Source organism: Lepus europaeus, chromosome 11 (assembly GCF_033115175.1).
Source record: "Lepus europaeus isolate LE1 chromosome 11, mLepTim1.pri, whole genome shotgun sequence".
In the NCBI taxonomy this organism is placed as follows: Eukaryota; Metazoa; Chordata; class Mammalia; order Lagomorpha; family Leporidae; genus Lepus; species Lepus europaeus.
The window spans coordinates 113,874,623-113,895,897 of record NC_084837.1 but is presented as its reverse complement, the minus strand read 5'-3'; the positions used below and the strand labels follow the sequence as shown (position 1 = coordinate 113,895,897).

The 21,275-nt window shown below is 66.4% G+C and overlaps 1 protein-coding gene across 2 annotated transcripts; it reads left to right on the top strand.

Annotated features, from left to right (window-relative positions):
- The first annotated feature begins 692 nt into the window (after positions 1–692).
- LOXL1 (lysyl oxidase like 1) lies at positions 693–17,550 on the top strand. Of its 2 annotated transcripts, XM_062206492.1 has the most exons (7): positions 695–2,140; positions 11,263–11,371; positions 13,645–13,782; positions 14,122–14,278; positions 15,077–15,172; positions 15,814–15,929; positions 17,244–17,550. In XM_062206492.1, the coding sequence occupies exons 1-7, from the start codon at positions 883–885 to the stop codon at positions 17,248–17,250; spliced, it is 1,881 nt and encodes a 626-aa protein (XP_062062476.1). In that variant the 5' UTR covers positions 695–882; the 3' UTR covers positions 17,251–17,550. The 2 variants fall into 2 exon arrangements, with proteins under 2 accessions (XP_062062477.1, XP_062062476.1); XM_062206493.1 differs by lacking the exon at positions 17,244–17,550 and having other exon boundaries at positions 693–2,140; positions 15,814–15,933.
- The last annotated feature ends 3,725 nt before the right edge of the window (positions 17,551–21,275 follow it).

Below are 21,275 nucleotides of genomic sequence, written 5' to 3'. Positions count from 1 at the left end.
TGGGGTCACCCACAGCAGCTTAATGGCACAGGAGCAGGGCTCCTGAGCCCCCTGCCCTGGGTGACCGTCCTGATCCCTGGGTCTCACCGACCCTTGCGTGCACTCAGGTTATGCCACGGCTCTGCTCACTGGCACAGAGGTCATGGGAGAAGCAGCTCTCTCCCATGATCTCACACTCCTCTTCTGTCCCACCCAGGACCCAGCCACCCCATTCTACAGAGGGAGAAGGTGAGGCCAGGAAGTTTGCCAAGACTGAACCCCGGGAAACATCTTCCGCACTCAGGCTCAGGAACAGGGGGGCCTCCCCTGGGGCCCTGCAGACATCTGACGACAGGAAGGAGGGGTCCTGGGGTGGGGGGTGGGGCCATCTAGACTTGGGGGGAGGGGTCAGGGGCTCCTTCCAGCCCCCAAAAGAAACCAGCAAATCAAGTGGAGAGGAGAGAGGGGCAGGCAGAGCAGAGCTGACACCCCCCAGCCCCGCTCTGCCTGCCCGGCCTAAGGTCACACTGGCACGGACCTATTCCCTGCCTCTCCTTTAGGAGGGCAGGCTGGGAGCTCTGGGGACGGAGGGAGGCGGGCAGCTGCGGGACAGGCCACATAGCTAAAAGCCGGCGGGCCATAGGGCCGCGCGGAGGAGGCCCCAGCAGGCGGACCCGCCGACCTGAAGCCTCCCCAAGCTCGCAGCCCGCTGCTTATTCATTCGGAGGGGGGAAGCGCCTGTCCAGCGGCCAGCCAGTTGCGGGGCTAGCCATGTAAGGCCCCCCGGGTGGCCCTGCCCGCGAGCGCGCGCGCGTGCCCTGGGCACCGCCCCTGCCCTGCCCTGACCCCTTGGCCTCGACATGCTGTCATCGGAGGAGCCGTCCCGCTCGGGACAAGGCCAGAATGGACAAAGCTAGAGCCGGGGCAGGCAAGGAGTCCGTGGGAAGAGAAGCGCGCGCGCGGGGGCGCGCTCCAAGACAGCCGACCGGTGCACCAGGCCTCCGCGGGGCCACCATGGCTCTGACCCCGGCCGGCTGGCAGCTGGGGGCCCTGGTGTGGGGCGCCTGCCTGTGCGCGCTGGTGCGCGGGCAGGGCTCGGACCCGGCGCGTTGGCGGCAGCTGATCCAATGGGAGAACAACGGGCAGGTGTACAGCCTGCTCAACTCGGGCTCCGAGTACGAGCCGGCGGGGCCTCGGAGCGCCCAGGGTAGCTCCCGAGTGCTGCTGGCCGGCGCGCCCCAGGCCCCGCCGCGGCGCAGCCACGGGAGCCCCCGGCGTCGCCAGGCGCCCTCCCTGCCCCTGCCCCTGCCCGGGCGCGTGGGCTCGGACACCGTGCGCGGCCAGGCGCGGCACCCGTTCGGCTTCGGCCAGGTGCCCGACAACTGGCGCGAGGTGGCCGTCGGGGACAGCACGGGCATGGCCCGGGCCCGCACCTCCGTCTCCCAGCAACGGCACGGGGGCTCCGCCTCCTCCTCGGTCTCGGCCTCGGCCTTCGCCACCACCTACCGCCAGCCGCCCTCCTTCCCACAGCAGCAGTTCCCCTACCCGCAAGCGCCCTACGTCAGCCAGTACGAGAACTATGACCCCGCGGCTCGGACCTACGAGCAGGGCTTCGTGTACTACCGCGGCGCGGGCGGCGGCCTGGGCGCAGGGGCGGCGGCCGTGGCCTCGGCCGGGGTGCTCTACCCGTTCCAGCCGCGGGCGCGCTACGAGGAGTACGGCGGCGGCGGCGGCGGCGAGGAGCAGCCCGAGTACCCGGCGCAGGGCTTCCACCCGGGCGCCGAGAGGCCGTACGCGCCGCAGCCGCAGCCGCAGCCCCCCGACGGCCTGGACCGCCGCTACTCGCACAGCCTGTACAGCGAGGGCGCCGGGGGCTTCGAGCCCGCCTACCCCGACCCCGGGCCCGGCCCCGACGCGGCGCCAGCCGGCGGCGGCGACCCCCGCCTCGGCTGGTACCCCTCCTACGGGAACGCGCCGCCTGAGGCCTATGCGCCGCCGCGCGCCCCGGAGCCGCCGCAGCCGCCCTTCCGCGTGCTGGAGCCGCCCTACCTGCCGGTGCGGAGCTCGGACGCGCCCCCGCCGCCCGGTGCGGAGCGCAACGGCGCGCAGCAAGGCCGCCTCAGCGTGGGCAGCGTGTACCGGCCCAGCTCCAACGGGCGCGGTGAGTACCCGCCGCCCCGCGACTGACCGGGGCCTGGACCCTCTGCAGGGCTCACCTCCCAGCCCTCCCTCTCCACCTCCTCGTGCCTGGGGAGTCCCCCCGGCGGTGGCCAGGGTGGCCTGGATTGAACCCCAGGGATGGGGGGACCAGCTGGGCTCTGGGAGGGGAGGTACCTTCCAGATCTGGCACTTAGGTCCCCTGAGGACAAAGGAAAGGGCCCAGGAGATGCCCCGGCCAGCTCCCCGTGGGAGGCAGGGAGGGGTCCCTCTCTGGGCATCTGTGAGTGCCTCCCCTGGAAGAGCAGGAGAGGGGGCTTCCTCCCAGGCCAGACGGTTGGCCTAGGCTGTAAGGATTTAAGGAGATGCCCAGGCTCTCAGTAATCAAGATAAGCACCATTTCCTGCATGGAGAAAGTATCAAGAAATCCACCAAGGGAAAGCATCCAAAGGTTCCATCCAATCAGACCCAGGCACACTGAGCCACAAGGATCCTGTGTTTGTCTGAATTGTGGGTATTTTGTTCATCACCGACATCTTGCATGCCTTTTGATTAAAAAAAAAGATTTATTTATTTATTTGAGAGGCAGAGTCACAGAGAGAGAGAGAGAGAGAGCTCTTCCATCTGTTCACTCCCCAGGCGGCTGCAAAGGCCAGGGCTGCGCCAGGTGGAAGCCAGGAGCTTCTTCCGGATCTCCCACGCGGGTGCGGGGACCCAAGCACCTGGTCCGTCCTCCGCTGCTTCCCCAGGAGCGTTAGCAGGGAGCTGGATGGGCAGTGGAGCAGCTGGGACGGAGCCGGGTCCATATGGGCTGCTGGTGTCACAGGCAGCAGCACAGCTCTTTGGGTTTTTATTTAAATGGTGCCTTAAATACCACTTCTCTGGGTTACACAGTGTTTTGGATGCTCCCGAGACGGGTGCCTCCCTGGCCTCACTCCCCTCACCCCAGTCCTGACCCAGCCAGAGGAGTGGCGGGAGTCACAGGCCAGGTGGACAGTCACTTTAGCTTTCTCTGGGTGCACAGATGGCCTGGTCTTGGGGAGGCCTGTGCGTGACACTGTGGGGTGGGCGGCCCATCCCCCGCTGTCCCAGACTCCCCTTCTTGCTGTCCCTGTGGGGTGGCTGCTTTTCAGTCTGGGTTTTCCATGCAGTTCCTGGTGCACGTGCAGCCCGGCTGCTCTCCTTCCCATGATCCTCTGCTCTCCTCCTTGTCTCTGGCCCCACTGGCTTGGGTGCTGGGCTGCTGTTGAGGGTGCTGCTGGACCCCTGGCCGGGGGAGAGGCTTGTCCAGGGACTCGTGCTGAGTCCCACTTGAGAACCTTAGGAGCTCAGGATGGGGCCGGTGGCCCCTCCGGCAGAGATGCCCGTGGCCACAGGTGTGCTGCACCTGTACCTCACCTGCTCAGAGCCCTCGTGCAGGCAGCACATTTCACCCCAGGGGGCTCAGCTTTGTTGGGACTGTGCTGCTTAGAATGCAAGCCCTTGGCTGCAGGAGGCCCGGCCGCAGGGGCCCCGCCTCTGGGCAGAGGAGGGAGCGAACGCTGCCAGCGTCCGGTGCTGGCAGAGCCAGGCCTGGACCTCACATTCAGGCTCCGAGCCAGCGGGCTTTCCGAGGTCCCTCTTTGCCTGTCTGAGCTGGAGAAAGCCCAGTTGGTTGTCAGGGGCAAGGTCATGTTGCGGGAGTGGAAGGGCAAGGTCATGCTGCGGGAGTGGGGGGGTGCTTGGTGCTCAGGGGGACATCCGCCGCTGCCCCTGAGCCCCCCAGCTCAGTTGGGGTCAAAGACGCTTCTGCCCCAGAGGTGGTCAGTCATGCCTCAGGTGCCTGGAGTCCAGGCCTGGCCCAAGGGAAGCAGGCTGGGGTAGGTGAGCACGGTGGGGAAAGGGGTGCTGGGCAGGGGCTTAGGGGGGACTTCCCGGAGAAGGTTCTCCAAGCATCTCTAATTATGGAGGCCATGGGGTGAGGGCAGAGTGGGAGCAGTGGTGCCCCTGCATCTCCTCAAATTCCCCCCTCCCAACCCTGCTAGCCCAGGACCGTGGAAAATCCCAGCGCAGAGACGGCCAAGCCTTGTACTTGAGATCAGACCCCCAGCCCGAGTGTGGGAGCCCAGGGCGGATTCTCAGAGACTGACTTCATCTCTGCTGGCCGCACACCCAGGGGTCTGAGGCTGGGCGCTGGCAGCCTGCTCGAGCGTGGGCGTGGACGCGGCCTCCCAACACCAAACACATGTGACCGCCGCCCACGCCTGCCCCACAGGTGCCTTCCCCTCCTCCTGGGCATCCTGTGATGCCAGGCTGCCGTCTGCAACTCTGAAACACATCCCAGACAGAAGGCAAGAAAGAGGCCCAGCTCGGGCAGCAGATCCTGGCCGAGAGGCCGGGAGGGGCCGCCGCGTCCCCTGCCCTGTGCTGCTGCTGGCCTCTCCTCTCCCAGCATCTTCTCTGCAGCCGCAGCTGACAGACGACCCCTGCCCCAGAAGCCAGGGCCTTCCCCTCACAGCCCCGCCGGTGCACCGGCCGTGGCTGTCCTCCGGGGGCATCTCTGGTGGCTGCGCCAGCCTTGGCCTCCCCGCTGCGTCCCCCAGCCTGGCCTCTGGCCCAGTCTCTCCAACCTACTTGTGGAGCAGACAGAAGGTTGCTCTCGGCTCTGCTGGGGAAAACGTTGGGGCTCCCTGGGGGCCCCAGCACTGCCTTCCTCCTGCGCTGGGACCCCACATCCTATGCCTGTTGGTTACATCGTCCTGTACCCACTGTGCTTCTGGGGTGTCCCCCATCACGCCTCAGTCCCTGAGAGCAGCCCTGGCTCCCTGCACCAGAAGGAGCTCCCAGGCTGCACAGCCCCCCTAACTCCCCAGCCTCTGCCTCCCGGGGCCCGGGCTACCCATCTGCAGCGGGGGAGGGTTAGGCTGCTGCACACTTCCCTCCCGGGTGCGGAACAACCACGCAGTCCTTTTTTTTTTATGTTTTGTGCATCAGCCTCATCCATGTGGTCATTCATTCATTTAACACGTAGTCCAGGCCCCGACTGTGACAGAGCAGGGTGGGACAGTGAGTGGGAGAGACCCCAGGAGCCTGAGGCCAGCCTCCCGCCCCCGGCCCCTCCCGGCGTGGTGTCAGCGAGGAGCCCCGTGTGGCCCTGTTCCTGGAGCTGTCAGGTAGACTCCCTTGCCCTGAGGTGGGGACCCGGTCACCCATTGTACAGATGGAGACACTGAGCCCCGGCCGGTTAGGCAATGGGCCCTGGAGCCAGTCCCAGCTTGGCCTCCTCCCTGAAGCCGCCAGGCTGCTCTTCCGAAAGAAATGGAGTCTCCGGGCTGGGGGTCTTGCGCGTGAGAGTCAGGGCTGCAGAAAGAGGAGCCTGGGTCCCCTGGTGTCTGAAACACAGGCGCTGTCCCCTGGGATGGTGTTCATTTTTCTGGGGTGTCCATCCCCCGGCAAAAGTGAAAGTTGGCTTTTTGCGTCTGGGGGTTGGGGGAGTGGGGAGGGGGCAGTCACTGGTGCCTTGGGTGGTGCTCAGCTGCAGAGGACTTGGTCTGGAGTTCAGGCCTTTCGTCCCCCTTCCCAGTCCCCTGACCCTGGGTCCCTGGTGTCCTCTGCTCTCAAAGGGCCCCTCCCCAGGAGCCGCCAGTGCCGTGCTTGTGCTTCCCGGAGCCAAGAACACATGGAAAACTCCCGCGGGCGAGGGAGGGAGAGGGGGGAGGCAGCCGCACCTGCTTCCAGTTCCTGTGCCCGGCATTCCTGTGGGGCTGCTGAGGCCGGAAGGGGAGGCCCAGACTGACCCCTCCTCTGGCGCTCACCCAGCGCCTGGTTACCACAGGCAGCTGGAGCTGACGGGCTTGGGTTGGGATCCAGGATACGGGGTGAGGGCTGGGCCTGGGTCTCCCTCCCCTGCTGATGGGTGCCCCGGGAAGTGGGTGTGCAGGACCACCCAGGAACAGGGAGTGCCAGCCCAGGAAGGGCTCAGGGTGGAGAGGCAAAGACCCGGCTTGTGGGCCACCTGGAGCCCCGCTTTTCCAAGCCCAGAGCTAATCCTCTTGCCCTTTGGCATCAAGCGCAGCCTCGGTCTGGTAACGCGTCGCCAGACCCCAGCGTGGGGCGTTCGTGCGTGCGCTGCCCTCGCTGTGCAGGTGCCAGGCCCCGAGTCCGGTGCAGGCTCAGCCCAGCTCAGGTGCAGCTCACCAGCCCCTGGCCCCCGCACCTGCTTCATCCTGTGAGACCGGGGCACAGGCAGAGGGACACCAGCGCCCGCCCTGTCCCCATAAGGAAATGCAGTCATTCCACGAGGTGCAGTGGCTCCCTGTGTGCTGGGCGCTTTCTGGCACAGAGCTCGCAGCGGTGAACGGGCACAGAATCGTTGCCCTGTGGGTCTTTGTGGGTGAGCGGCATCAGCGAGGAGGTGGAAGCAGGCGGTAGGCGCTGTGGGGAAGTGAGGCAGGCGAGGGAGCGCAGGAGTGGGGGGAGCAGCCCCTGCAAGGGTGGGTCCAGGGGCTGCTGGGGAGCTGCCCACTGACCCTTGGGTTCAGACTCCTGGAGAGGCCAAGTTGAGACCCCAGAGCACCTCAGCACCTCATCCTGAGCCATCAGGGCTGGGTTCTGGAGGCAGCTGGGAGCCATGGAAGGTTCTGGGCCCAGCTTGTGTGCCCTCGTAGCTCATTTGCCTGGGCTGCCCTCTCCCGGGAACAGGTGTGGCACCGTTGGCTGGTGCTGACAGGGCTCATCTTTATTCCAGAATGCCCAGGTGAGCACCCACCCACCCACCTGCTGAGCGGAAGCATCCGCTTGGCTCCTGTTTGTTTATCTATGTGTAGCCCCCAGCCCAGGAGAGTAGAGTTTGTGGGCAACATACATACCTTCCAGATCCAGGCAGCAGGCTGAACCCCCCCTCCCCGGAGACAGGGAGCTGAGGGAGGGAGGGGTACACGCAGCTCACACCCAGGGACCGTCTGTGGGTCCAACCCAGGGCGGAAGGACTGGGTGGGCTTCTCCCAGCGGCCCCTTTGCCGGGGCTCTCCTGGAGCATCTGGGGTGGTGGTGGGAGCACTGACCCTCCATGCTGGCTGCCTTTGAGGGCTGATCCGCTGTTGGTCAGCCGACCCGAGGACCTGACCCCGTGTCCTTGACCTCCTGGCCCGGGCTCTGTACAGCCTGTCGCCAGCACTTCAGGCCATGAGTGCAGGGTCGGGGTGCAGGGCAGGGGAAGCCATTGGAAGTGGGCAGATGAAGGTGGTGAGGCCTGGAGAGGGGCTGGGTCTGCCCAGGGCCACTCGGAGGGTCTCGGAAGAGGAACCCAGGCTCCTGCTTTCCTCCCGGGAGCAGAGGACGGGACACTCCCTGGGGAGCCCGAGCCAAGCCACCCACACACCCTTCCCTGGACGGCTGGGGCTTGGGAGGAGCTGAGCATGGTTGGAGGTGACCCAGAACTCAGGGAGGGAGCTGGGCTGGAGCCCTGGCCGGGCTGTCCAGCACCCCGGAGTCCTTGGTGACAAGCAGCTGGGGCAGGGGCGGGGGCCGTCTGCGTCAGGGAGAGGAGCAGGAGTGGGCATCCACTTCAGGAGTCACACCCACCTCCACAGTCCGGGTTCAAGGCCACATCTGACAGCCCGGGGAGAGCAGGAAGGTTAAACATGAACAAACAAAAGATGAATGAGACAGGGAGGGGGCCCTGGCCAGATGTGTGAGGATGGTGACTTTGCTCCGAGCTGGGGATTGGCTCACTTCCTGGGTGGCCAGGTCCCCTGATGGAATCAGTCCTTTCTGAGTGTGCATGGGCAGCCCCCCGGGGGTGGGGGCTGGGTGACTCCATCCGTGTGCTGAAAGACCCTCCCCCCAGGACCTTCCTCCACAATGCACTCCGCCCCCCACCCTGCTGAGTCCAGCTTCACTCAGCCCTGGACGGGCATATACCCGGGAGCACAGCACAGCTCCCTGGAGCACCTGCCAGCCGGGGGAGGGGCTGCTGAGCCCTGGGGCCTCGGCGGGGTCCTGAGGAGGGAGGTGGAGGGACCTGGGGGGACAGGCAGAGACGGGGAACACAGGCAGCCACACAAGTGGCTCCCCCTGGTGTCAGGCGAGGTGTCGTTCATCTGTGGCCATTCAGTCACACTGGTGACTCCTGGGGGTCCTGGGGGGGGAGGGGTGGCTGTGACTCACAGTGTAAGGGTGGAGGCAGTCACGGCTGTGTGCACCCGCAGCTTACCCGATACAGTCTGTGTATTTGTGCAGAGGCCATTTATTTATAAAATGAAGAGTGGCTGTGCATGTGTGTGGGGGCCAGATTGGGCATAGGGAGGGCCTCGGATCTGCTCTGTGGGCTGCCCAGACTCATGGGGTGACCGCGGGCACACTCAGTGCCTTCTCCCGGCCTCCGTTTCCTCCTGTCTTGGCAGCAGGGGGCGGTACGTGGCAGTGGGTATTGGGCCAGTGGTCCTTGAGGAAGTGGGAGGGCCTTGAGCCAGTGGGTCAGCCCTGGAGTAAACGCTGCTGGCGTCCAGGCTCTGCTCTTAGGGAGGCTCCCATCTGGAGGGGAGGAGATGTGGTGGCTATGGTGAGGCCTCACTGCATGCCAGCATGGCCTGGGGTGTCACTGTCCACCAGGGAGACTTCCTGTCCCAGCCTGGTGTTCCCCAATAGTAAGAGGACAACAATGACTATGGCCAGGGTCACAGCTAGGGGTATGATCAGGGTCAGGGCTCAGGATGTGTCAGGCTCAGAGTTCAATGTTTGATCAGGATCAGAGCTAAGTCTCTGACCAGGATCAGGGCTCAGTATGGGACCAGGCTCAGTGTCCATTGTGTGACCAGGGCTCAGGGTGTGACCAGGATCAAGGCTCAGTATGGGACCAGGATCAGGGCTCAGTGTGTGACCAGGATCAGGGCTCAGGGTGTGACCAGGGTCAGGGCTCAGGGTGGGACCAGTGTCAGGGCTCAAGGTGTGACCAGGATCAGGGCTCAGGGTGTGACCAGGGTCAGGGCTCAGTGTGGGACCAGGATCAGGGCTCAGTGTGGGACCAGGATCAGGGCTCAGGGTGGGACCAATGTCAGGGCTCAGGGTGTGACCAGGATCAGGGCTCAGGGTGTGACCAGGGTCAGGGCTCAGGGTGTGACCAGGATCAGGGCTCAGGGTGGGACCAGGGTCAGGGCTCAAGGTGTGACCAGGGTCAGGGCTCAGGGTGGGACCAGTGTCAGGGCTCAGGGTGTGACCAGGATCAGGGCTCAGTGTGTGACCAGGATCGGGACTCAGGGTGTGACCAGGGTCAGGGCTCAGGGTGGGACCAATGTCAGGGCTCAGTATGGGACCAGGATCAGGGCTCAGGGTGGGACCAGGATCAGGGCTCAGTGTGGGACCAGGGTCAGGGCTCAGGGTGTGACCAGGATCAGGGCTCAGTGTGGGACCAGGGTCAGGGCTCAGGGTGTGACCAGGATCAGGGCTCAGGGTGGGACCAGGATCAGGGCTCAGTGTGGGACCAGGGTCAGGGCTCAGGGTGTGACCAGGGTCAGGGCTCAGTGTGGGACCAGGGTCAGGGCTCAGGGTGTATCCAGGATCAGGGCTCAGGGTGGGACCAGGATCAGGGCTCAGTGTGGGACCAGGATCGGGGCTCAGTGTGGGGCCAGGAGCAGCGCCAGCCCTCGCTGCCCTGGGCCCCTCAGATCCTGCAGAGGGAGGGTCGGCCACAGGGCTGTGTGCAGCCCTGTGTAGGATTTATTGGCCCTGGGCCTGGTCGGGGCGGCAGGCTGTCTGGTGCCGAACTCTTGGGTCCCGTGAGGCTGCGGGCCAGCCGCCCCGCCCCCGCACTGGGCCGAGCCAGGCCCTGGAGGACAGGCAAGGGGACCACTCCTCTCTTCTCACCCCTCCCCCAAGCTTCTGGGAAGTAGAGCCTGAGCAGCGGCTCCCAGCTGGTTTGGGGGCCTGAGGGTCCCTTAGGAGGGACTGCAAACATTCCTGGGGGCTCGAGTAACGGGGCCTGGGCCGGCCAACAGCTCCCCAGCAGCCAGGAGCCACCTCATCGGCACCCACCCTGTGCTCCAAGCTGCCTCGCCTTCCAAGTAGGTGTGGTCAGCCCGGCTGCCTGACCAGCTCCCCACGAGGCCCAAGCCCCAGGGAGGGCAGGGCCGGAGCCCGGCACCCAGGGTGTGCACGGGGAAGGGCAGGCGCGTCTCTCCAGGTCTGGAAGCCCAAGCGCCCCTCCTCTGCTGGGCCTGGGGGAGGCTCCTACATACAGGAAGGAGGCCCAGGGCAGTCTGCAGCCCCCAGCCATCGCCCCAGGCCCCTCCCCCTGAGGTGGGTGGCTGAGCCCGGATAGGACGGACTGGACTCCTCGCCCCCGCCCGAGCCGGCCGCTTCCTGTTCAGCTTGCGGTCAGCACACCTGCATCTCGTTTCCACTCATTCCAGGGAACTGGCTGAGACGCACGCGCACCAGCAGCGGGGCGCCCAGACCCCTGTCCCTCTCTGCCTCGTGCTGGGTCCGAGAGTTCACGAGAGCTGGTGCCGAGAGCTGGTGCCGTCCGCAGGCCCGCCCTGTGTGCTTTGTCCTGGGCTCTGCAGGGGCCGCACCTTGGACACCAGGGGAGGGCGTGAGCAGTGGCTGGAAGTAGAAGTGGTGCCATGCGCCTGGGGGACGGGGACGAGGGCCTGCCTTGGCTGGAAAGGCACCCTGGAAGGTAGGGCTGAGCCCCGCTCCCAGCCGGCCAAGGACCCTGCCCGCCCGGTCCACCCCTCCCGCCAACCAGCTTCCACCTGGCGCTGCCCAGGAGCCTGCTGGGACCCACTCCAGGCCAGTCCCGGGCTCTCTCGGTGGCTGGGGGAGCTGGGGACACTGGGAGTGGCTCCGACAGGAAATGACTGGGTTCACTGGGTCCTGCCTCCAGGCCTTTGTTCACTGCTGCTCCCTTGCCAAGAATACCCTCTCCTCCCTCTGCTCCCGCATTCCACCGCCCTCTCTGGCTTGCTCATGTCCCCAGCCCTCCCGGAGGGTTTCCGGGACTCCATACCCCCACCAAGAGCACTGGCTGCCTCACTTCCTGGGGTGCAGGGCCCGAGGACACTGGCAGGGGGCGACTGTCTCTGGGCACGGGCACTGGCACAGCCGGCCTGACTCCGCTCCCTCCCCCCAACCTCCCGCCCACTGCAGGCCTCCCTGACCTGGTACCCGACCCCAGCTATGTGCAGGCGTCCACTTACGTGCAGAGAGCCCACCTGTACTCGCTGCGCTGTGCCGCCGAAGAGAAGTGTCTGGCCAGGTAAGCCCACCCCAGCCAGGCTGCCCACGAGCTGCGAGACCCTGGCCTGCCCCCAAGGGCCTGGGGGCAACTGGCAACTACCCAAGGAAGCGGTGACACCCACCACTCGGAGGAGCTAACGCCTTTCCCACCTGAGCTGCTGCTCCTGGGGAGGTCCCCTAAGGAGGAGGCCCCTGCGGGACCTGGGAGCCCTATGCACAGGGGCCAGCTGCTTCAGCCAGGTCCCAGCGGGGTGCATGGGCGTGGCTGATGGAGGACAGAGGGGACGCTGACCGGTCTGCATCAACCCAGTCTCCATGAGGGATGGGGAGCTGCCGGCCACCCTCGTTCCTGGGAGGGTCGTCCTCCTGTACAGCTCGGTTTGTGTTCCGTCCACGTCCTCTCGTGTGTGTGCCTTGGGGGATGGCTCCCTGTGCTCACAGCTTGCTGCTGTGCCTGGCATCCCAGGGACAAAACCCCTGTTTTTCTCAATGACTTGCTTTAAATTTTTTTTAAAATTTTTTTAAAGGCAGAGCTAGAGAGAGAGAGAGAGAGTTCTTCCACATGCTGGTTCACTCCCCAAATGGCCAGAACAGCCAGGGCTGGACCAGGCTGCAGCCAGGAGCCTGGAATGCCATCCAGGTCTCCTATAGAGATGGCAGGGGCCCAGGGACTCGGGCCATCGTCCACTGCTTTCCCAGGTGCATTAGCAGGGAGCTGGATCGGAAGTGCAGCAGCCAGGGCTCCAACCCCTGTTAGGGGTTAGGAGTTAGGGGTGCCTGGTGTGCCACGGCGCTGCCAGCCCTCCTTGCTTTGTTTTTGGCCTTTGAACTTCCTCTTTGCTTTACTTCGACACCGAGGAAACTTTTGGAGCCCCAACATTTTCTTGTTTCTAGAACTTCTGGTTCACGGGCACTCAGCATGGCGGCCACACACCCCTGCCCGTGAGGGACAAGGCAGGGAACTCACCAGGAGGGAACTCGGCCCAGTCTGGCTTATAGAAAGAGCAGCATCCGGGACTAAACAGGGCTGGTTTACCTCCTGGTGACGACGGTGCACGGTGCCACCGCGGGGGCTACTGCCGCGCACTGCTCCAGGGCCCTGCCCCTTCCCCGTCCTGACCTGCCCCAGCCTCAGCTGTCACCTGCGGCCCCCCGGGGCGTCGCACGTGCCCAGGGTGGGAGGGAGGAGGTGGAGGCGGCCTGCCCTGCCTGTCCCCCTCGGGACCTCCTAGGCTGGCTGCAGATAAGGGCTCCTCACTCGCCCCCTGAGGACGGAGACAAGCCGCAGCAGCGGCTAGGAGCCAGAATGAGTGTTCCCAGGCCAGAGGCTGTGCGAGGTCAGACCGGGGAGGGGGGTGGCACGGGGGTGGCAGACCCAGCGCAGTCCTCTCCCGTGCGGGCCTGCTCACGCCACGCTCCCTGTGGCCAGGGTCCCGCTCCTCGGCAGGGCGTTTTCCCACGGTGAGCAGCGGGCAGGGCGCCACGAGCAGACACAGCCCAGACCCAGACGGATTCCCAGACACGGCCTGGCAGACGGGAGCCCCTGCCTGCCGTCCAGACATCCTCCCCAGAGCTGAGCCTCCACTGGCCACCTCACGTCCCAGACCTCCGTGACTGCCAGAGACGCGCCCCTGAGGCCAGCCAGGACAGCTGTCCGCGGTCTGCGGGGGAGGGAGGGGCCTCCGTCAGCCCTCCCGTCACAGCTGCTCGGGTGGGCGCGCACTGTGTGCCCCGTGTCTCCCCAAAGGCCGGAGGCTGGACTTGCCTGTGCATGGGGTTCAGCAGATGTGCTGTGAACGAACAGGTCAGACCACTGGCCATGGGCCATGCACTGGGGACACCCAGCCTGGCGCTGGCACACGTGGCGTCACGGCATGCTGCAGGCTGTGCTGTTGGCGTTCACAGGCAGTCAGAGGCCTCTCAGTGGAGCAATCATGGCAGACTCGCTGGAGGAGGAGGCTGGAAGTGGCCTGGAGTTTGCATGGGCCAACACGTGGATTAGGGAAAGAGCTAAATGTGTTCGCTTGAACCTGAGGGTGGGAAGGCAAATGGAACCAGGACAGTGCAGAGGCTCCACCCCCTTCCCTGGGACTTGGGGGGCCCTCGCAGAGCCTCCACAGGATGGTGGAGCCCCCTGGATCTGTGTCTCCTCCCTGCCAGGAGCCAGCCCTGGCGAGGTCACCTGGCAGCTGCCGGGGCCGGGCCAGGAGAGAGAGAGGAAGAAGGAGGGGTGGGAGGGGGCCGGGGCGGGGGCGTCTGTGACCCATTGGGGTCTCCCCGCCCGTCCCTCAGCACAGCCTACGCCCCCGAGGCCACCGACTACGACATGCGGGTGCTGCTGCGCTTCCCCCAGCGCGTGAAGAACCAGGGCACCGCGGACTTCCTGCCCAACCGCCCGCGGCACACCTGGGAGTGGCACAGCTGCCACCAGTGAGTGCGGCAGCCGTGGCTGGCTGCGGGGGGGCCCCCCCCGGGCAGGTCTGCAGGGGAGCCTTAGCCAAAGCTCCGGTGGGGGTGGGGTGGGGGTGGGGGCGGTCCCACTGGAGGGACCTGATGAGGAAGCTCAGAGGGCCCAGGCGGGGGGGGGGGGGGGGGAGGGAGCGAGAGACGCTGTCTGCCAGACAGACAACCGTAAAGGCCCTGGCGGTCACCGCGAGGTCACCTGGGGCTTGTCTCAGGGGACAGGAGCAGACTCGGGGGAGGGGGGCTGGGGGGGGAGGGAGACAAGGCCCTCCCTCTCCTCTCCTCTCCTCTCGCCTCTGCCCCCAGACACTACCACAGCATGGACGAGTTCAGCCACTATGACCTGCTGGACGCTGCCACGGGCAAGAAGGTGGCCGAGGGCCACAAGGCCAGCTTCTGCCTGGAAGACAGCACCTGTGACTTCGGCAACCTCAAGCGCTACGCGTGCACCTCCCACACGCAGGTTGGGCTGTCGCCACCGGCCCAGAGCACAGAGTGCCAGGATCGGGCCCAAGCTGGTGGCAGGGGGGCAAGGCCAGCTGAGGCGGGCTCACTGCTCGGCTCCCGTCAGAGGCAGGGCCCCCTCTCCTCTCCCCAGGACACAGGTCCTACCCAAGTCCTGCCCAGGTCCTGCCCAGGTCCTGCCCAGGTCCCCTCCTAGGGCTGGCGCCTGGGTGGCACACGCCCAGCTGTCTGTCTGACGCAGGTGCGTCTCGGACTGTGTCGCCTCCCCTTACTCTAACCAAGATGGCCAGGGCAGACACGTAGGAAGGAAGAGGGGTTCCTCGCTGCTCAGAGTCAGGCGGTCATTGAGGCTGGTGCATGGAGGAAAAGCCCGCAACGAGCGGGGAGAAGCTGGGCCAGGCTCTGCTGAACCCCCTCTTCTGGGGAGACCCCTCCACTGCCGACAGACCTCCCTGCTGCACCCCGCAAAGAGATCAGCCCTCCACCCTCAACATTTAACTCCAAACACCTAAGACTTTGGGGTAGACACCTGCGTGAGTTGGGGGAGCCAGGTCCAGTCGGAAGCATGGCCTCTCCGACCGCCCAGGACCCCCGCTGCCCGCCTGCTGCCCATTCCTCCCTCCGCCTCCCCCAAGCATCTCCCTGCGCTGCTTCCGGCCCCTCTGGCCAGTTTGCCCTCCACTCTCTGGGGTTCCTGTCCAGTGGCCACCCTCAGCAGCTGCCCCGGACAGGGCAGGGTTGTGGCAGGCCTCGGGGGCGGCTCTGAGCAGCCCTCAGCCGCCTCCTCCTTTCCTAGGGCCTGAGCCCAGGCTGCTACGACACCTACAACGCCGACATCGACTGCCAGTGGATCGACATCACCGATGTGCAGCCGGGGAACTACATCCTCAAGGTGGGGCTCCTGGTCTGGGCTACCCCTGCCCCCCTCCCACGCACACACCTGGCCCAGAGGCGGTCCCCGGGGACCCAGCTCTGCGTCCATCTGAAGCTGAAGTCTGGGATGGGCGCTGCCTTGTGTCCATGACGACCCCTAGGGCCCATCAGCAGTTGTGACAGAGGACCTGTGATCAGGGGCCCCACAGGCCATGTGGTCCACGGACAGAGGGGGTTTCGTGCCATCTAGGGGAGGAGGGGAGGGGAGGGCCAGCCGCAACTCCTACAGGGTCCCCTGCACAGCTGAGGGCTCCCGTGGCTGAGAGCCCCTTCCCGCCCCCCTGACTCGCCTTGTCCCGCCCTCCCTTGCTGAGGAGTGAGCTAAAGACACAGCACATCTGTGAGTGTGGCCTCACCTGGGAAAGGCAACCTCAACCCCTCCCTGCAGGCACCCAGTAGGGGCGGGACCCCTTCTGCCAGCACCCGGAAGAGGGCGGAGCGGGGCTGTCTCAGCCGCACCCTCTCCATCTCCCGCCTCCCGCCCCGCCACTCAGTGTCCATCTGCCGTCAGCCCCTCCGCCAATGTCCCTGGTGAGCAGGTGAAATACAGCCCCCTCACCCGTCCCCCTTCCCTTCCTCCCTCCTGTCCTCTCTCTGCAGGTGCACGTGAACCCCAAGTACATGGTCTTGGAGTCGGATTTCACCAACAACGTGGTGAGATGCAACATCCACTACACGGGTCGCTACGTCTCCACAACAAACTGCAAAATTGTCCAGTAAGAGCCTGCCCAGCCCCTTCCTGCCCCAGTGCCCGCCCTGCCTCGGCAGCAGTACGGGAGACACCCGCGCTTCGGGTCACCCCAGGGCCCAGCAGAAAGAGCTTGTGTCTGTGCTGCCCCCAGTGGAGGGCTCATGGCGGGACTCAGGGGGGCCGGAAGTGGCTCTGGCTGGAATGAGCCCTCCCTGCTGGCCGTGCTCAGCGACCGTCCCCAGCTGGCTCTCATCAGCCCCTCTCACGGCTCCCCGCACAAGCGCTGTGCGCACTGACCCCAGCTTCCAGGAGGCCCAGGCTGCTCCCTGCGGATGTCAGATGTTTGATCAAACGAAAGCCACACTTGGCCGATTCAGAGCAGTGGCGTCCGAGAGCTCCAAGCTCTGGTGCACAGCTGGGGACAAGCGGGACAGACTCAGAGGCCACCGTGGACTCCTGAGTGTATGCTTATAGTGGACAGAGGTGATGCCTGTGATGAGAGCCAGGCTCAGTGTGGGACCAGGGTCAGGGTCAGGGTCAGGGCGTCCCCAGGATGGGTGAGCAGCCCCACTGTCCCTTGGCCTTCCCCTCCATCCCCAGTGTTCTTGGGGGCTCCCATCCTGCACCCTGGCAACCCACACCCAGGCCTCCTGCTGGTGGTTCTCCAGTGGGGCTCGGACAGGGTTGTCCAGGGCACAGAGAGCGCGCCCCATCCCCCACAGGCCTGCAGCCCGTGTCAGACATTCGCCATGCCCAGGTGGGGGAGGCTTCCCAGGAAGTGGTCCTGGGAAGGCGGGAGGGGGGCTCCTGTGAGCAGGGTCCCCCGCGGCCCCAGGCCCGCTTGCTTGGGCGGAGGGAGGAGCAGCAGCGATGCCTCCCCCCGCCCCCTCCTCGTCCCCGCACCCCTCCCCCCCAGAGCTCTTTACATAAGTGCTTGGCAAGGCCGAGTCTCATTAGAGCGGCCCCGTGACCCTGACCGCAGGCGGCCGGCTGGGCCAGCGTGCACAGGAAGCCGGACGCGGCGTTCCCAGAAACGACTGACGCCTGTGGGTTTCCATCGCGCTTCTGAGCAGGAAGAAGGAGGCTTAAGGAAAAAAAAATAATAATAATAAGGAAGAATGCATTTCCAGACTGCTGCAGGGCCATGAAATGCCCAGGACACAGTGGAGGGCCGGCGCTGGGCGGGCGTGCGGGGACCCTGCCCTGGGCAGCAGGGGCTCCCCGACACCCTCCTATATGGCAGCGCTGCCCGGGCCCCCACGCAGGGCCAGGAAGGTCTACGACCCTGACCTCGCAGCCCGCCCTTGACCTGCCCTCCACCTGCATCTTGTCTCCACAGATCCTGATCTCAGAGGGACGGAGGCCGATCTCTCCCCGTCCCAGGAGGCCCTACTCCCAGGCAGCGTCCGCTGAGGGGCCCGGACCCCAACCCACGAGCGGGCTGCAGCTGGCGCTGGGGTGGGGGCGCCCCTTCCTGCAGGGGCAAAGGGTCACCGAGGGCCAAGGCCGCGGGCACACCCAGACCGCCAGGCCCTGTTCTGCCCTTCTCTCTGCCACGTCGTTTGTCGGTTGTTGGTTTTTGTTTTTATTTTTTTTTTATGTTTGGGCCCCGGGTTCGTGCTGAATAAAACGAGGGTTTTCTATTCCGTGGCCCTGCACGTGGTCCCCAGGTGGGCGGGGTTAGCCAGGCTTCCTGGTGGGCTCAGAGACCCGCCTCACCTTTGGCCGTAGCTCCACAGCCACCTCCAGGGGCCCAGGACTAAGACGGCAGCTTTGGGAAAGGACAGGAGGGGTGGACAGCCCCCCTGGCTCTGAGGAGGGGTGGACAGCCCCCATGGCCCTGAGGAGGGTGGACAGCCCCCATGGCCCTGAGGAGGGTGGACAGCCCCCATGGCCCTGAGGAGGGTGGACAGCCCCCATGGCTCTGAGGAGGGGTGGACAGCCCCCATGGCCCTGAGGAGGGTGGACAGCCCCCATGGCCCTGAGGAGGGTGGACAGCCCCCATGGCTCTGAGGAGGGTGGACAGCCCCCATGGCTCTGAGGAGGAGTGGACAGCCCCCATGGCTCTGAGGAGGAGTGGACAGCCCCCATGGCTCTGAGGAGGGTGGACAGCCCCCATGGCCCTGAGGAGGGGTGGACAGCCCCCCGCCCTTGCCCCTGAGGAGGGGTGGACAGCCCCCATGGCTCTGAGGAGGGGTGGACAGCCCCCATGGCTCTGAGGAGGAGTGGACAGCCCCCATGGCTCTGAGGAGGGTGGACAGCCCCCATGGCTCTGAGGAGGGTGGACAGCCCCCATGGCTCTGAGGAGGGGTGGACAGCCCCCATGGCTCTGAGGAGGGGTGGACAGCCCCCATGGCTCTGAGGAGGGGTGGACAGCCCCCATGGCTCTGAGGAGGGGTGGACAGCCCCCATGGCCCTGAGGAGGGGTGGACAGCCCCCCGCCCTTGCCCCTGAGGAGGGGTGGACAGCCCCCATGGCTCTGAGGAGGGTGGACAGCCCCCATGGCCCTGAGGAGGGGTGGACAGCCCCCATGGCTCTGAGGAGGAGTGGACAGCCCCCATGGCTCTGAGGAGGGGTGGACAGCCCCCATGGCTCTGAGGAGGGGTGGACAGCCCCCATGGCTCTGAGGAGGGGTGGACAGCCCCCATGGCCCTGAGGAGGGTGGACAGCCCCCATGGCTCTGAGGAGGGTGGACAGCCCCCATGGCTCTGAGGAGGGGTGGACAGCCCCCATGGCTCTGAGGAGGGTGGACAGTCCCCATGGCTCTGAGGAGGGGTGGACAGCCCCCATGGCTCTGAGGAGGGGTGGACAGCCCCCATGGCCCTGAGGAGGAGTGGACAGCCCCCATGGCTCTGAGGAGGGGTGGACAGCCCCCATGGCCCTGAGGAGGGGTGGACAGCCCCCATGGCTCTGAGGAGGGTGGACAGCCCCCATGGCCCTGAGGAGGGGTGGACAGCCCCCATGGCTCTGAGGAGGGGTGGACAGCCCCCATGGCTCTGAGGAGGGGTGGACAGCCCCCATGGCTCTGAGGAGGGGTGGACAGCCCCCATGGCCCTGAGGAGGGGTGGACAGCCCCCCGCCCTTGCCCCTGAGGAGGGGTGGACAGCCCCCATGGCTCTGAGGAGGGTGGACAGCCCCCATGGCCCTGAGGAGGGGTGGACAGCCCCCATGGCTCTGAGGAGGAGTGGACAGCCCCCATGGCTCTGAGGAGGGGTGGACAGCCCCCATGGCTCTGAGGAGGGGTGGACAGCCCCCATGGCTCTGAGGAGGGGTGGACAGCCCCCATGGCCCTGAGGAGGGTGGACAGCCCCCATGGCTCTGAGGAGGGTGGACAGCCCCCATGGCTCTGAGGAGGGGTGGACAGCCCCCATGGCCCTGAGGAGGGTGGACAGTCCCCATGGCTCTGAGGAGGGGTGGACAGCCCCCATGGCTCTGAGGAGGGGTGGACAGCCCCCATGGCCCTGAGGAGGAGTGGACAGCCCCCATGGCTCTGAGGAGGGGTGGACAGCCCCCATGGCCCTGAGGAGGGGTGGACAGCCCCCATGGCTCTGAGGAGGGTGGACAGCCCCCATGGCTCTGAGGAGGGGTGGACAGCCCCCATGGCTCTGAGGAGGGGTGGACAGCCCCCATGGCCCTGAGGAGGGGTGGACAGCCCCCATGGCTCTGAGGAGGGTGGACAGCCCCCATGGCCCTGAGGAGGAGTGGACAGCCCCCATGGCCCTGAGGAGGGGTGGACAGCCCCCATGGCCCTGAGGAGGGTGGACAGCCCCCATGGCTCTGAGGAGGGGTGGACAGCCCCCATGGCTCTGAGGAGGGGTGGACAGCCCCCATGGCTCTGAGGAGGGTGGACAGCCCCCATGGCTCTGAGGAGGAGTGGACAGCCCCCATGGCTCTGAGGAGGGTGGACAGCCCCCATGGCTCTGAGGAGGGGTGGACAGCCCCCATGGCTCTGAGGAGGGGTGGACAGCCCCCATGGCTCTGAGGAGGGTGGACAGCCCCCATGGCTCTGAGGAGGAGTGGACAGCCCCCATGGCCCTGAGGAGGGGTGGACAGCCACCATGGCCTTGGCTCTGAGGAGGGGTGGACAGCCCCCATGGCTCTGAGGAGGGGTGGACAGCCCCCATGGCCCTGAGGAGGGGTGGACAGCCCCCATGGCCCTGAGGAGGGGTGGACAGCCCCCATGGCTCTGAGGAGGGGTGGACAGCCCCCATGGCTCTGAGGAGGGGTGGACAGCCCCCATGGCTCTGAGGAGGGGTGGACAGCCCCCATGGCCCTGAGGAGGGGTGGACAGCCCCCATGGCTCTGAGGAGGGGTGGACAGCCCCCATGGCTCTGAGGAGGGGTGGACAGCCCCCTTGCCCCTGAGGAGGGGTGGACAGCCCCCATGGCTCTGAGGAGGGGTGGACAGCCCCCATGGCCCTGAGGAGGGGTGGACAGCCCCCATGGCTCTGAGGAGGGGTGGACAGCCCCCATGGCTCTGAGGAGGGGTGGACAGCCCCCATGGCTCTGAGGAGGGTGGACAGCCCCCATGGCTCTGAGGAGGGGTGGACAGCCCCCATGGCTCTGAGGAGGGTGGACAGCCCCCATGGCTCTGAGGAGGAGTGGACAGCCCCCATGGCTCTGAGGAGGGGTGGACAGCCCCCATGGCTCTGAGGAGGGTGGACAGCCCCCATGGCTCTGAGGAGGAGTGGACAGCCCCCATGGCTCTGAGGAGGGGTGGACAGCCCCCATGGCTCTGAGGAGGGGTGGACAGCCCCCATGGCCCTGAGGAGGGGTGGACAGCCCCCATGGCTCTGAGGAGGGGTGGACAGCCCCCATGGCTCTGAGGAGGGTGGACAGCCCCCCGCCCTTGGCCCTGAGGAGGGATGGACAGCCCCCATGGCCTTGGCTCTGAGGAGGGGTGGACAGCCCCCATGCCCTTGCCCCTGCACTTTTCCCCCCCTCCCTCTTGCTCAGCCTCACCCCTGCCACTGACTACACCCCTGGACCCCCACGCAGCCCCTCCCTCCGCCATCCACCTGCTCCCTTGCTGCTGTGTGAGCTGCAGAATGGCACACGCTAGGTGGGCGTTGTGTCCCTGGGGGCCTCCCCTGGGGGGCCTCCTTCCGGGAGGTGGGGGAACAGCATGGAGCAAAGGCAGGTGGTGGGAGTGGGAGAGGGAGGGCGCCTGGGGCTGCCGCGTTCCCTCTCCTGCGCCTGCCTTGGTGTCCCGGGTCCTGGGCTCTGGGCTGGGCCAGGAAGAGGGGGAGGAGGATGGACCCTCACTCGCAAGCCCTCAGGGTGCCTTGGCACCCACCTGCCTCCCACCAGCTCCCTCTCTCCCCTCAGGGCAACCTGGTGGGAGAGGGTAACCAGGGCTCGGGGCAGGGCCG